General features: G+C 32.9%; 1 protein-coding gene across 1 annotated transcript in view; it reads left to right on the plus strand.

The window, feature by feature from the left end:
• Positions 1–14,719, plus strand: part of SNTG1 (syntrophin gamma 1) — a 782,410-nt gene extending 767,691 nt beyond the window's left edge. The window contains exon 20 of the mRNA XM_045845038.1: positions 14,311–14,719. Within this exon, the coding sequence (XP_045700994.1) occupies positions 14,311–14,469 (159 nt within the window). The 3' untranslated portion in view covers positions 14,470–14,719. The remainder of the gene's footprint in view (positions 1–14,310) is intronic.
• The last annotated feature ends 1,055 nt before the right edge of the window (positions 14,720–15,774 follow it).

Genomic DNA, 15,774 nt, shown 5'->3' on the forward strand with positions numbered 1-15,774 from the left:
GTAGATGAAGAGGGTAAAATAAAAGGATCCAAAAAATAGGTTGGAGTCAAATCTATGATAATAATAATTATAATGCAAATAAATTAATGTTTATTGACCACATAAATTTTTAAATTACTTGTACACTAAGATGTTTTAATAAATCAAATGTAAATGTGAGTTGGACTTCCAGATGACACGAAAATGTCTTCTGAAATGGCACTATTCAAGAAAATAAATGAGAGAACAATCAAATTATCAAAATTTACCTTTAGAATTCTTGAATTTAAACAAATGTTTGTAATAACAGTAGAGTTTTTATTAGAAACAGAATGAATAAATGAATTTTGGTAATGATTAAGGAGCTTTGCTGAAATTTAATTTGCCCTATTTCTATCATTCTTTCCAGAGCTCATTATCACCTTGAAAACATAGATGTGAAAACCAGTATCCCAAAAGCATCTGAAAAGTACAGACTAGGCTTGAAGCACCTCAAAGAGCTCTATCCCCAGAAAATTGGAATTATTTGGTGTATCTATCTGGCAGTTTCCTGAAAAAAGCCATTTTCAGTGCTTGACATGACTCAGACTTTTGTCTTTGGGAAAACCCTCCTCCAAAATATTTATTGAAAACAATCAGCAGCAGTTGTTTAAGATCCTACCTCTGAGAGTTGGTGATGCCAGTTGTAACAAACACAAAACTAGTTACACTAAACAAAAATATGAGAATTAAGATATCAGTACATGGCTTTGAAAAACTCCAATATATTTCAGAAAAACTAGAACAGGACTGTATGCATGACCAGGAAAGATGTCCTAATGTCTCATCTCTGCTTGATCTTATAACCTGTGAGTAAAAGAAGTAAAAGCTTAGAAAGAATTGAAGGAGTAGTACCACAAAATACACACAGGACCCCATGGAAAAGTTAGTAAATATTGCTTCAAATCATTTAAGGAAATATCTCTCAAATCATTAGATGACCAGTAAGCTAAATAAGCAGAGACTTTACTGGCAACATTGCTAGGAGATGTAGGTTTTAAAGAATTATGAATTGCTCTGGGAGGATCACATAAAAAAGAAAAATACCATAATAATGAAGTATGGCAATAGCAAACCTTTTGGAGGAATGAGAATCTAATTTCCAGGGTATATTATTTGAAATGTCCAGTTTAAAAAATCTATGAAACATTCAAAAAATTAGGAAATTATGGTATTTTTTAAAAATTGTATTTATTTATTTTTAGAAAGGAGAAGGGAGGGAGAAGTTGAGGAAGTGAAACCACAATATGTGGTTGCCTCTCATGTGGCCCCCAATGGGGATGTGACCTGCAACCCAGGTATGTGCCCTGACTGGGAATCAAACCAGCAATCTTTTGATTCTCAGCCTGTGCTCATTCCACTGAGCTACACCAGCCAGGACAGGAAATTGCGGTCTTTACTAATGGTAACCAGACTCCAAGTAGCCGCACTAACCTCAATCCAGGACCTATCTGAAAATACAGCTAAACAGTGGAGAAATTACCCAGAACAAACAACTGAACAAGAGCAAGAGAGAATCCTCAAAACCTTGTACAGATGGAACAAACAACTTCAACACAACCTGCCATCACCAGCACAACAAAATATAAGAGGTGGTGGACAGAGTGACTTCAGTTAAGAAGCTGATGGGAAGGACCCACCAAAACAAGACCAACAACAATCAAAACCCAAAAACAAACACAGAGCCAACTTAAATGACAGCCTAAGACCAGTGAGAACAGGAGATCAAGGACACTGCACCACTGAATCTCACATGTATTCTACCATAGAAGTTCATACCATAAATGTAGGGAGCCAGAACAGATCAATTTAAGAGGCTTATCAATTGTAAGCTGAGGCTTACAAGAAGAGTCTCTCAAACCGTGTGAAAACAAAGAAACAATCCCCAAATGAAAGGAAAGGAGGAAGCCTCAGAAAGAATACTAAATGAAATAGAGGCAACTCAACTGTCAGATATTGAGTTCAAAGCAATGGTTATCAGGAAGCTTAATGAGCTCACAGTGAATTACCAGAAACTGCAGAGAAACTACAATTAACTCACTGCAAACTATATCAACATGAAAAAGGAAATAGAAACTATCAACAAGGTCCAAGAGGAAATGAAGAAAACAATTTCTGAACTGAAGAACATAGTAGAAGGAATCAAAATCAGGATCAATAAAGCAGAAGATCGGATGAGTGAGCTGGAGGAAAGAGTAGAATAAAAAACAGAAAGAGCAAGAAAAGGAAAAGATGCTCAGAATGAATGAAGAGGGATTAAGAGAAATGCAAGACAATATGAAACATAATAATATTCTTGTAATAGAGATACCAGAAGGGGAAGAAGAAGAGCAAGGGATAGAAAACCTAGTTGAAAAAGTAATGATGGATCCTTAATTTGATGAGAGAAAAAGTCACACAAATTCAGAAAACAGAGAGTCCCAATCAAGAGGAACACAAAGAAACCTACTTCAAGACACATCACAATTAAAATGGCAAAATTCCAAGAGAGAGAGACATTCTTAAAGGCAGCAAGATAGAAACAGGAAGTAACATACAAGGGAGCCCCAATAAGGTTAGCAGCTGGCTTCTCAATGGAAACACTCCAAGCCAGAAGAGAATGGCAAGAAATATTCCAAGTAATGGGACCAGAGGTCTGCAAGCAAGGCTACTTTACAGAGCAAGGCTATCAATCAAGATAAAGACCAAATAAGGATCTTCCCATACAAAAGAAGTTGAAAAGAATACACCTCCATCAAATCAGCTCTGCAAGAGATGCTAAAGGGATTGCTTTAAAAAAAGGAAGGAAAAGAGAGACAGAGAGAGAGACAGAGAGAGAGAGGAACACAGGTACAAAAATGGCAATGAATAAGTACCTCTTAATATTACACTTAAATGGAAATGAATTAAATGCTCCAAACAAAAGACATAGAATAGCTGAATGATAAGAAAGCATGACACACACATATGCTGCCTACAAGAGACCCACCTCAGGACAAAAGACCTACACAGACTGAAAGTGAAGGGCTGGAAACAAATATTACAAGCAAATAGACAGGAAAAATAATCCAGGGTAGCAATATGAGTATTGCTACCCTGGAACATAATAATATTCTTATAATATTTCCAAATAAGACTTCCAAAAAAGGGCCATAAAGAGAGACCCAGAAGGTCACTTCATAATACTCAAGGAAAGAATTCATCAAGACACAAACATTGTAATATATATATATATATATATATATATATATATATATATATGCATCCAACATAGGATCACCCAAATACATAAAGAAAATCTTGAAGGGCTTCGAGAAAGATATTGACAGCAACACAGTTATAGTAGAGGATTTTAACACCCCACTGTCAAAAATGGGCAGATCTTCCAAAAAATATATCAACAAAGATACTGCGGTATTGAACAACACCCTAGATGAAATGGACTTAACTGATATAGATAGAGACCTTCATCCTAAAGAAGCTAAATATGCATTCTTTTCAAATACACATGGAACAGTTTCATAGACCACATGATAGAACACAAAACAAGCCTCAACAAATTCAAGAAAATTGAAATCCTACCAAACATTTTCTCCAAACGCAAGGGACTGAAACTAGAAGCCAACCCCAAGGAAAAGCTCAAAAGCACTCAAACTCATGGAGATTGAATAGTATGCTATTAAACAATGAATAGATTGAGAATGAGATGAATGACAAAATCAAAGTTTCTGGAAACCAATAAAAAGGACCTCACAACAGTCCAAAATTCATGGAACATAGAGATAGCAGTCCTCAGAGGGAAGTTCATAGCAATACAGACCTACCTAAAAAAGATGAAACACTTCAAAGATACAACATAACTCTATGCTTATGAGAACTTGAGGAACAAAAATGAAGACAGCCCAGAACAAGTAGAAGGAAGGAAATAACTAAGATCAGAACAGAATTAAATGACATAAAGTCTAAAAGCACAATTCTAAGGATCCATGAATCCAGGAGCTGGTTCTTTGAAAAGATAAACAAAATTGACAAGCCTTCAAGCAAGCTCATCAAGGAAAAAAGAAAGGACTCAAATAAACACAATCAGAAATGAAAGAGGAGAGATTACAACCAATACCACAGAAATACAAAGGATTATAAGAAATTACTACAAAGAACTATATCCCCCAAAATTTGAAAACCTAGTGAAATGGACAAATTCCTAGAAAAATATAATCTTCCAAAGCTAATGAAGAAGAAGCAGAAAGCCTGAACAGACCAATAACAGCAGATGAAATTGAAGCAGTGATCAAAAAACTCCTGACACACAAAAGCCCTGGACCAGGTGGTTTCACAGGTGAATTCTACAAAGCATTTAAGGAAGAGCTAACCTCTATCCTTGACAGACTATTTCAAAAAATCCAAAAATATGGAACACTTCCAAACTCTTTTTATAAAACCAGCATCATCTGAATCCTAAAACCAGATAAAGATACAACAAAGAAAGAAAACTTCAGGCCAGTATTGATGATGAACATAGACACTAAAATCCTCAACAAAATATTGGCAAACCACATCCAACAATGCATTACAAATATCATACACTATGACCAAGTGTGATTTATCCCAGGGATGGAAGGATGGTACAATATTTGCAAATCAGTAGATATAATACATCACATAAACAAAAGCAAAGACAAAAATCACATGATCATATCAATAGATGCGGAAAACTCATTTGATAAGGTACAAGCATTTGGTAAGCCTCTTCAACAAATGGCAGTGGGAGAACTGGACAACTATGTGCAAAAAAAAAAAAAAAATTAAACTCGAGCACCAACTTACACCATACACAAAAATAAATTCAAGGTGGATAAAAGATTTAAATATAAACTGTGACACCATTAAAGTCCTAGAGGAGAACATAGGCAGGAAAATCTCAGATATTTCATGCAGCAACATTTTCACTGTTATGTCCCCTAGAGCAAGGGACATAAAGGAAGGAATAAACAAATGACATCTCATCAAAATAAGAAGCTTCTGCACAGCTAAAGAAAACAGTATTAAAATAAAGAGAGAGCAAACTGTATGGGAAAACATATTTGCCAATGATACCTCAGACAAGAGTTTGATCTCCAAAATATATAAAGAGGTAAGAAGACAAGCAACTCAGTTAAAAAATGGGCAAAGGACTTGAATAGACACTTCCCAGGGAGGACATACAGAGGGTCCAGAGACACATGAAAAGATGCTCAGTATTGCTAGCTATCAGAGAGATGCAAATTAAAACCACAATGAGATACCACCTCACACCCTTCAGAATGGCCATGATATGCAAAGTAACAAACAAGTGTTGGAGAGGTTGTGGTGAAAAGGGAACCCTGGTTCACTGTTGGTGGGATTGCAGACTGGTACAACCACTATGGAAAACAGTATGGAATTTCCTCAGAAAACTAAAAATGGGTCTGCCTTTTGACCCAGCAATTCCACTGCTAGGATTATATCCTAAGAACCCTGAAACATTAATCCAAAAGAACCTATGCACCTTAATATTCATAGCAGCACAATTTACGATAGCCAAGTGTTGGAAGCAACCTAGGTGCCCATCAGTAAATGAATGGATGAAAAAACTATGGTACATTTACACAATGGAATTCTATGGAGCAAAAAGGAAGAAGGAGCTCCTACCCTTTGCAATAGCATGGATGGAACTGGAAAGCATTATGCTAAGTGAAATAAGCTAGGCAGTGAAAGACAAATACCATATGATCTCACTTTTAACAGGAACCTAAACAACAAAACAAACAAACAAGCAAAATATAACCAAAGACACTGAAATAGAGAACAGACTGACCAGAGAGGAGAGGGGAGAGAATTTCAGGGGAAAGGTGGAAGGGTTTACAGGAACAAATATAAAGGACACATGGACAAAAACTAGTGGGGGTGGTAATGGGAGGGAAATGGGGAGGGCTTGGGGCTTGGCTGGGATGGGAGTAAAAGACAGAAAACTGTACTTGAACAACAATTAAATAAAAAAGGGAAAAACAAGAAAAAATAGCTGGTAGTTTCTCTTAATAATCAAAAACAATGAGAAATTAAGGTATAGCTAAATTAAACAATAAAAAAAATAATTTGTCACCAGTTGATCTGCACTACAAATAATACTAGAGTCCTTAGGAATTAAAAAAAGAAGTCAGTAACTTGAATCCACATGAAAAAAACTAAGAACACTTAAAGGTAAACACATAATTAAATATAATGGGCAATATAAATACATTTTTGTTTGTAATTCTCCTTTTCAAAAAAAAATTTTATAAAACAATTATTATAAAACAAGGTCTTTGGACCTGTAATTTATAAAGATATAATATATATGGCAATAATATAAGAGGGGGAAGGAACAGAGATATATTTGAACAATTTTTTAGTAATATTGTAATTAAGTTGGTATTGATCTAACAAGATAGTTTTAAGATATCAATTATAGTTCCAGAATAAGAAAATAATTAAGTATATAGTAAAAAAAAGAAATATATATATAAATATACATATATTTATATATATATTTATTGTGTTTAACAATATATACACACATAAAGGAAAACAGTAATAGAGAAATAAAGGAACAAAAAAGACAAATATATAGTAAACAGATAGGAAACAATAGATATAAATTTTAAAATAAAATTCGTTTACCTTTTGTACACCAAAAATAAAAATACTATGTACTTTTGGGACAGCATGGATGGAGCTGGAGACTATTATGCTAAGTGAAATAAACCAGTTGGTGAAAGACAAGTACCATATGACCTCACTTATAACTGGAATCTAATGAACAAAATAAACTAATGAGAAAAATAGAACCAGAGACATGGAAACGTGGAACAGACTGACAGCTGTAGGAGGGGAGAATGGAGAGGGAGTATGATGGGAGGAAGGGGAAGGGATTAGTCAAAGAACATGTATGAATGACTTATGAGCATGGACACCTGAGAGGGGATAGACTGTGGGCAAGAAGGGTGGGCTGGGTAGAGGTGGGCAAAAAGGGCAAAAATGGGACAACCATAATAGAATAAGCAATGAAAAATGAAAAATAAAATAAGTGGGTTAAATATTTCAAACACAAGGGAAAGATTAACAAAGAAATATTCTAGATTTTTATATTAATCTTTTAATTTTATTTTTTATTGTTGTTCAAGTATAGTTGTCTCCATTTTACCCCCACCACTTCCTCCATCACCACCCTACCCTCTTTGGCTTTGTTCACATGCCCTTTATACATGTTCCTTGATGGCCCTTTTCCTATTTTCCCCCATTATCCTTCTCCCCTCACCCCTCTGGTTTGTCAGTTTGTTCTCTATTTCCATGTCTCAGGTTATATTTTGCTTGCTTGCTTACTTTGCTGATTAGGTTCCAGTTATAGGTGAGATCATATGATATTCATCTTTCACTGTGTGGCTTATTTCACTTAGCATAATGCTCTCCAGATCCATCCATGCTGTTGCAAAGGGTACGAGCTCCTTGATTTTTATATTAATCTTTATATTTGCACTTATTCCTTTTTTAATTTGGAGAGTTTATTTATACTTGACACCTAATTTTAACAACCAATGTCACCCTAATAAATTTACTTTAAAAATTTTTAAATATTAATGAAAAGGTAGGCAGTCATGAAATTCCCCAAAATATTCTGAGCATCAGCTGTAGCTGGCCAAGATTGGAATTAAAGCTTTATCACAAAGAATCTATAAAATGGAAAGTAATGTATATACAAATAACAACATTAGAATTTAATATTATGCAATACTGGGTACACAGCTAGTTTTATTACATAAAGTTTAAAACATAGGGTGATTATTGAGGCAAATGTACTTGAACAATAAAACAACATGTGATAAAGCATTAATTACAACTGATGCTTTTTCTGAATGTATGAGGCTATTAAAATAGCTTCATAAAAATTGAAATATAATAGAAATATGTATCATATTTGTTTCAGGTGTACAACATAATGCTTTAGTATTTGCATTTATTATGAAATGGTCACCACAATGTGTAATATCCATCACAATACAGTTATATTTTTTCTTTGATGAAGACTTTATGATTTATTCTCTTTGCTACTTTCTGGCAACCACAAATCTGTTTTTTGTATTTGTAAGTTTTTTTTTAATCCACATATAAGTTAAATTATACTCCATTGTCTTTCCTTTTTTTTTTTTACTTCTTTTACTTAGCACAATGACCTTGAGTTTTATCCGTGCTGTTGCAAATGACAAAAATTCATTCTTTTTCATGGTGAATTCCATCATCCATCATACACACACACTACTTTTATTTATTCATTCACCCATTGATAGACACTTAAGTTGTTTCCATTTCTTAGCTATTGTAAATAATGCTATGTTGAATATGGAGGTTCATATCTTTTCAAATTAGTGTTTTTATTTTGCGCAAGTAATTACCCCAAAATGGAAATGCTATGTCATATAAAATTTACTTTTTTAACCATCACCATAGGATGTAATTTATTATTGATTTTAGAAGGAGAGAAGTGGGTAGAGAGTAGGGGGGAGGGGGGGAGAGAGAGAGAGAGAGAGAGATCCATTGGTTGTTTCTCATGCACATTGTGACCAGGAATCAAACCTGCAAACTTTTTGTGTATAGGATGATGCTCCAACCAACTGTACCACCCAGCCATGGCTACATTTAATTTTTTTAGAATATCCATACTCCTGTCTGGCATAGCTCAGTGGATTGAGCACAGACTGCGAACCAAAGTGTCGCAGGTTCGATTCCCAGTCAGGGTACATGCCTGGGTTGCAGGCCATGACCCCCAGCAACAGCACATTGATGTTTCTCTCTCTCTCTCTCTCTTTCTCCCTCCCTTCCTTCTCTAAAAAAATAAAAATTAAAAAAAATTAAATCTTAAAAAAAAAAGAATATCCATACTCTTTTCTGGAGTAGCTGAACCAATTTACATTTCTACCAAGACTTCACAAAGGTTCCATTTTATCCACATCCTAGCTAACAATTGTTACTCATTTTTTATATATATATAGTAGCCATTCTAACAAGCATGAAGTGAAGTATCATTTTGGTTTTGGTTTCCACGTCCCTGATGATTAGTGATGTTGAGCATCTTTTCCTGTACATGTTGGCCATTTGTATGCCTTCTTTATGAAAAATGTCTATTCATCTCTTAACTGAATTTTTTGCTATTAAGTAATATAAAGTCTTCATATTTTTGCATACTAACCCCTTATCAGATATATGATTGATGATTATTTTCTCCTGTTCGATAGTCTGCCTTTTCATATGTTGATAAGTTCTTTTCCTATGCAGAAACTGTTTAGTTTGATGTATTCACACTTGTACATTTTTGTTCGGTTTTTGAAATCTGATCTCTAACAAATATTGCCAAGAATGTTGTAAAGAGCTTTCTTTCTTTCTATGACAGAGAGAGAGAGAGAGAGAGATTTGCTGTTTTTCTTATTTATGCATTCATTGGTTGCTTCTTGTATGTGCCCTGATTTTAGAGGAAAAGTTTTTAGCTTTTCACTGTTGCATGTATTATCTTTGGGTTTGCCATACGTTGACTTAATTATGATGGTATATGTTCCCTCTCTACCCACTTTGTTAATAGATTTTAATCATAAATGTATGTTAAATTTTGTCAAATATTTTCATGCATATTTTAAGATGCTTATGATTTTTATCCTTCATTTTGTTAGTGTATATCACAGTATTTGATTTGTGGCTGTTGAACTATGTTTATATACTTGGAACAAATCCACATGATCATGTGTATGATCTTTTTAATGTTTTGTTGAATTTGATCAGTTAATATTTTGTTGAAGATGTTTGCATCTATGTTTATCAGGGATATTTGTGAGGTAGGTGTTTATCTTCATGAATTTCACACTTAGAAATTCATAGAGAAAAATACAGCTTTTGCTGCATCCCATGAGTTTTAGTATGTTCTATTTGCCTTTTCATTGTCTCAATACCTTTTATTATTTCTCTTTTTATTGTTTAATTAACCATTGCTTGTTTAAAGTACTTGTAATTATTTTTCCTAATTCTCACCTAAGGATATATTTATTGGTTTTTAAAGAGAGAGAGGGTAAAAATCATTGATACATGTGAAAGAAACATTGATCGTTTGCCTCCTGCACACACCCCGACTGGGGATGGAGCCCACAAACTAGGTATGTGCCCTGATCAACTCACAATCCTTTGGTGTACTGGACGATGCTCCAACCAACTGAGCCACCTAGCCAGGGCTAAATTTTTCAGTTTTCTTCTTGTAATTGATTTCTGTTTTTATAGCATTGTGGTAAAAAAATGTTGCTTGAGATTATTTCAAATTTTAAAATTTATTAAGACTTCCTTAATGACCTAACATATAATCTGTCCTGGAGAATATTTTATGTGTTCCTTAGAAGAATGTACATTCTGTTCCATTTGGATAGAACTTTCTGTTAACTTCATCTGTTCTAATGTGCTATCTGAGGTTCATCTTTCCTTATTGATTTTTCTATCTGGTGATCTATCCAATAATTTAAGTGTGGTATTAAAGTCTCCTATTAATATTATATTGCTGTTTGTTTCTCCCTTTAGCTCTGTTAATATCTGTGAATATATATATGTATATATATATATATATATATATCCTAATTTCTTAAGTGTTGGAAAAATATTATTGACTTTACCTATTGACCTATTTTTTTTTCTGCTCAGTTAGAGGAAAAATGACTTCTTAAGGCCTTCTATAGACACTTATTTTGTAATTTCTTTCCACACAGGTACTCATGAACCCATTCCTTATGAGCTCTTCTAACACTTCTCCATAAAAAATGTTCCTGTAAACAGTAAAAATGACCTCCATGTTGTTAAATTTAATGGTTAATTTCCAGTTGCCATTATACCATACTCTACTTTCTCTCACTTCCTTGGCAACTACTGGTCCCTTTCTTTGTTGATTCTTTCTTATTTTCTACATTTTTCTTTACTCTGGGATCCCAGGAATTAGTTCTTAGTCCTTTTCTCTATATGCTCTCTACACCTTGATCTTTTCACCCAGACCACAGGTTTATTTATAATCTACATGCTGACAGATCCTAAATTTTTAATCCCATTCCTAATTTTTCCTTAAATAAATTTACACTAATCTTTACATCTATATACTTATCCCTTGCAATTCTAATTTGCTCCCAAATGCAACATGTCCAAAATCAAACTCTTGATTTTTATGCCAAATTTGTGTTTTCCTTAATTCTTCCTTTGTAGTAAATGAAAACTTTCTCCTAGTTGTTCAAACATAGATCTTAGAATCTTTACTTAACTTTAAATTCTACATCTTTTCTCAATGGAAATATTTAAACCTCCTTTCCCTTTCAAAAATCTTATTCCCAAATTGCTCATTCTCAATAGTATAGCAGAAAATATCATTTTAAGACTTGCATCAATTTTTGTCACTTCTAAAGAATCACCAGCAGTTTTCCATGTCACTCACAGTAAAATTCATAAAAGTTCCATATAGCTGCACCAATTCTGGACTATGTTATTTCTTTAATCTCAATTACTATTAATTACTATAATTTGCCCCCTGCCACTAGAATGTAGGTCCCATCAGTACATTTTTTATCTATTTTGCTAACTATTGTATCTTTTCACCAATAAAAACACTAAATGCATAGTAAGCACCAGCAAATATTTATTGATGAATGAATGATTAGTTTAGAAAGAACTTATGCTTAGTGTGAGATTCAGGAGGATAAGAACTTCATTAAAAGAAGGTAGCAAATAACTAGGTAGAAGTCATCTGTGGACGCTCAGTAGATAGATAAATGTGTAGTTATAAAAGTCACATTAAAAAGAGTTAAAGAAGGGCATTGGTTCTATATAAGAAATAACTGAAGCCCAAGGAGTGATGTACTTGTCAAAGGTGACCATTGAGGCTGAGGAAATATGAGTTGACTTTGGAATCAAGGTCCAAACTTGAACACATCTCTGCCTCTTGCTTTCTCTTACATATTTTTGCCTATGACTCACTCTCCTGAGAATAGGTACAAACATTTTAAAGTGCCAACCTACATTACATAATTGACATACAATTGACATGGTGTGAATAATGAAAACTATTAATCCTTCCAAAAATTTTATATATTTAGGTATTTGGTTTTTAATAACTGTTATATAATATCTAATATATTAAATTTACAGCAGAGTTAATTTTTACAAAAAAAAGTTATTTGTTATATTTTTTGCCAGGCTGCAAGTTTCAACAATATTCTTCCTTTCACCAAGAATGAATTGTGTGTTTTGTTGTTGTATTTATTTAATTGTACGCAGGCACATCTTATGTTTTCCAAAACGTTCCCGTTCTTTTTATGTATGGTGGACTTAATATGGGTTGACCCAGGAAGCATCAAAGTCTGCAAATGCATTCAATATGCTCACTGCGCAAAGACTGAAGAGGTGAATAGAGTTAAGGAAGGAGAAAACCTCTTAGTTAACCAATAACATATCATAGTATCACTGAAGTAGGTATTGTTAAGAAACTTATGGAATAATGATGGAATAACTAAAATAATTTTTTACATGGAAGCATTTTAGGACATTAGAATAGTTAACTGAAATATTTCCTTTTTCTAGAATAAGTCAATATTTGCCATAAGAAACTATGAAATATATTTGTTTTAAAGGGAATTGCTGAGACAGTATAGCTATTTTTATCTATGTTGTACATAGATAAAAGTCTACATGGTGCTATATTTGTATATTTTATAAGTCTACATTGTGCTATATTGCACTTCTGTGGCATAAACAGAGAAAATATTCAAAAAGTGTATAATTTTATTTAAATAGTTCCCTAGTTATATTTTGTTCGCTTGTTTGTTTTGTGGATGAAGTGCCACTTATAGGTGAGATCCTATAGTATTTTTCCTTCACTGCCTGGCTTTTTTCATTCAGCATAAATGCTCTCCAGATCCATCCATGGATGAATGGGGTGTGGGGAGTCATGGGGGGGAAACTGAGACAACTGTACTTGAACAACAATAAGAAGAATAAATGGATGCAATAAATAAATAAATAGTTTCCTGGTAAATGAAGATATTAAAATACGTCCTAAATGAATTGCTTTTCTATTTATGTTATTTTCCATTTCCATGTACTATAAATTGCAATACAACAGTAATGTGCACATTGATTATAATTTTGTATCTTTTATTACAAATATGTAATTATATAGCAATAACATCACCATCAATTTCATATGGTTTATTACTCCTTTGCTGTTTTCTTTATAAGTTTATTATACATACTTAATTAAGCATATGTATTTTTTCTCACAATTCCCTTAGAATTAAATAATTTTATGGTTTGTATTTTTATGGATTTTCTTTTATTTCTTTTTTTAAATTTTATTGTTTTTCAAGTACAGTTGTCTGCTTTCCTCCCCCACTCCCCCTCCCAGCCATCCTCACCTCCCTCTGCTGATCCCACTCCCCCTTGGTTTTGTCCCTGAGTCCTTTATAGTTGTTCATGAAAACCCTTCTCCCCTTTCCCTCCATTATCCCCTTCCCCCACCCCTCTGGTTACTGTCCATTTGTTGTTAATTTCAATGTCTCTGGTTATATTTTGCTTGTTTCTTTGTTTTGTTAATTACGTTCCACAATTTTTATGGATTTTCAAAAGCTTTTAAAATATATCCCAAAAATTACCATATGATTTTAACAAAAACCAAGTGCAACAATTAACATTATTTAAATTAAAATTAATAAAATGCATTATTTTTTGAAACTGAACCCCATGGCTCCTAATGTAATGAACATTCATGCCTCCTTTTTTTTTCAGGAATTCATACTCAGTGTCGTATGACAAATAGCAACTTATTCTAAAGCGTAGTGAATGATGTTTTCTAAAATCATTCCAAACCAAAGCTGTCATTTGAAGTGTGTACAAAGAAATAAAAATACTTTTTAAACTACTCTTATGATTCTCTTTAGTTATACTTTATCAATAATAAAATTTTGATCTAGCCAAATATATTTTATGCAACATTTACCAATATTGAAATAACTTTCATTAATAATAAGTATGCCTAGTCCTTCAAAGTCTCAGATCATCATGTTTCAAAGTAAATCTGCAATATATATGAAATTTGCCTATTGAACGAAACTTCCTACAGTTGCCACACATTAGAAATAGTTTATTATAGTCAAATTTATTGCACTTGAAAAATGTTTAGCTATGATGTACTTGTCTACTTGCTATCAATTTTTTAAAGAAAAATTTTTTTCTGACCCACTTCTCTTTTCTTTTCAGGAGCTGGAATTTTCAAATCTATTTGCTGTTCTTCACTGTATTCATTCATTCTTTGCTGCCAAAGTAGCTTGTTTGGACCCTCTCTTTTTAGGCAGTCAGGCTACTGCTTCTGCTTCTGGCAGTTCCACTTCTACAAGCAAAGTAAAGTATACAACTTGATATTACTGAGCTTTGTATCACCACTTACCATGACTCTATAAATAGAATAAACAGATTCATCATTTAGACCTCAGAGAAACAATAATATCATCAAGTCAACAGTGAAGTCAAAATAAAATTTCAGCAGAAAAAAAATGCTCATAAGGGGATCTCAAAGGCATTTCTATTTTAGAAGACATCTGTGAATAATTCTAAATTAACAGAACAGCTTAATCTCATTTGGTTGATTTGTACCAGTTTACTGCTTTCATTAAAAGTGAAGAAAAAAAATGAATGATTTGAATTATGTAAATAATATAAAAATTGTAAGCTATCTATAAATAAAAAAAATTAAATGGCTATTTCTGTATTTTAGATTATTTTGTATGTGAATACATGTTGGATCAGATCGTGAATTAATAATGCTTTATAATTTTATTATGAGCAGCCTAAGGGAGGCAAAAAGCTCATATGGCAACAAGGACACTAGCATGCAAAATATCTCATCAAAGAAAAAAACACTTTAATTTGCAGATCTAGATTTCTCCTTGTAGTCTCATTACATGATTTGACACTGACACTCTAATTTTGTTTATCTTATTGTAAAATATTCCTAAAAACTGCAAAAGGATAATAACATTGACCTATGGTAGGTGCAATGTGAAGTGAACTATTTCCTCCTTGGATCACTTATACTAAATGTTTTATTCACTACCAGTGTTAATTTAATTATGAATTAAGGAAACATTCATGAACATATATTTTGTCCTTCATTTAGGAAGATTTATTTGTTACCTAAAAGATTTATTTTCAAGTTAGTTTCATAAGTTTTCAGTGACTCCAAAACTTTTGTGGAAAAACATAATATCAACAGCTCTGGTGTGAGAAATAATTCTTTGTAAACCTAATTCTAGCTAATTGTGAATTAAAATGTTTCTAGAAAGTTATCTCAAATCTATTATTATGTTAGTTGAATTATTTTTTCACATAAGTAGTATTTGATGATAATATAGAGATACAAAAATAAAAATTAAAATTTTTACCTTACCATGTCATAAAAACTTATTATATAACTCCAAACAATGTGGGTTAATTTAGGGATATTTTCTAAGGAATTCTGGATGTGAAGAGGCTGGAAATTTGAAAACATTGGGTTGGGGGGTGTGTGCACACAAGTCAGATTCCAGATATCACATAACTTTGTGTATAATGTGGAAAACATTTTTTGTCCTTTATTACTGAGCTCTGCTTTTAAACAACCAGCTACCTATTAAAAAAAAAAAGGAAACACTTTCCTATTAATACACATGTTCTCAACTGAAGCAA

This window comes from Phyllostomus hastatus, unplaced genomic scaffold (assembly GCF_019186645.2).
Source record: "Phyllostomus hastatus isolate PE091 unplaced genomic scaffold, TTU_PhHast_1.1 phas_contig_449, whole genome shotgun sequence".
NCBI classification, from domain to species: Eukaryota; Metazoa; Chordata; class Mammalia; order Chiroptera; family Phyllostomidae; genus Phyllostomus; species Phyllostomus hastatus.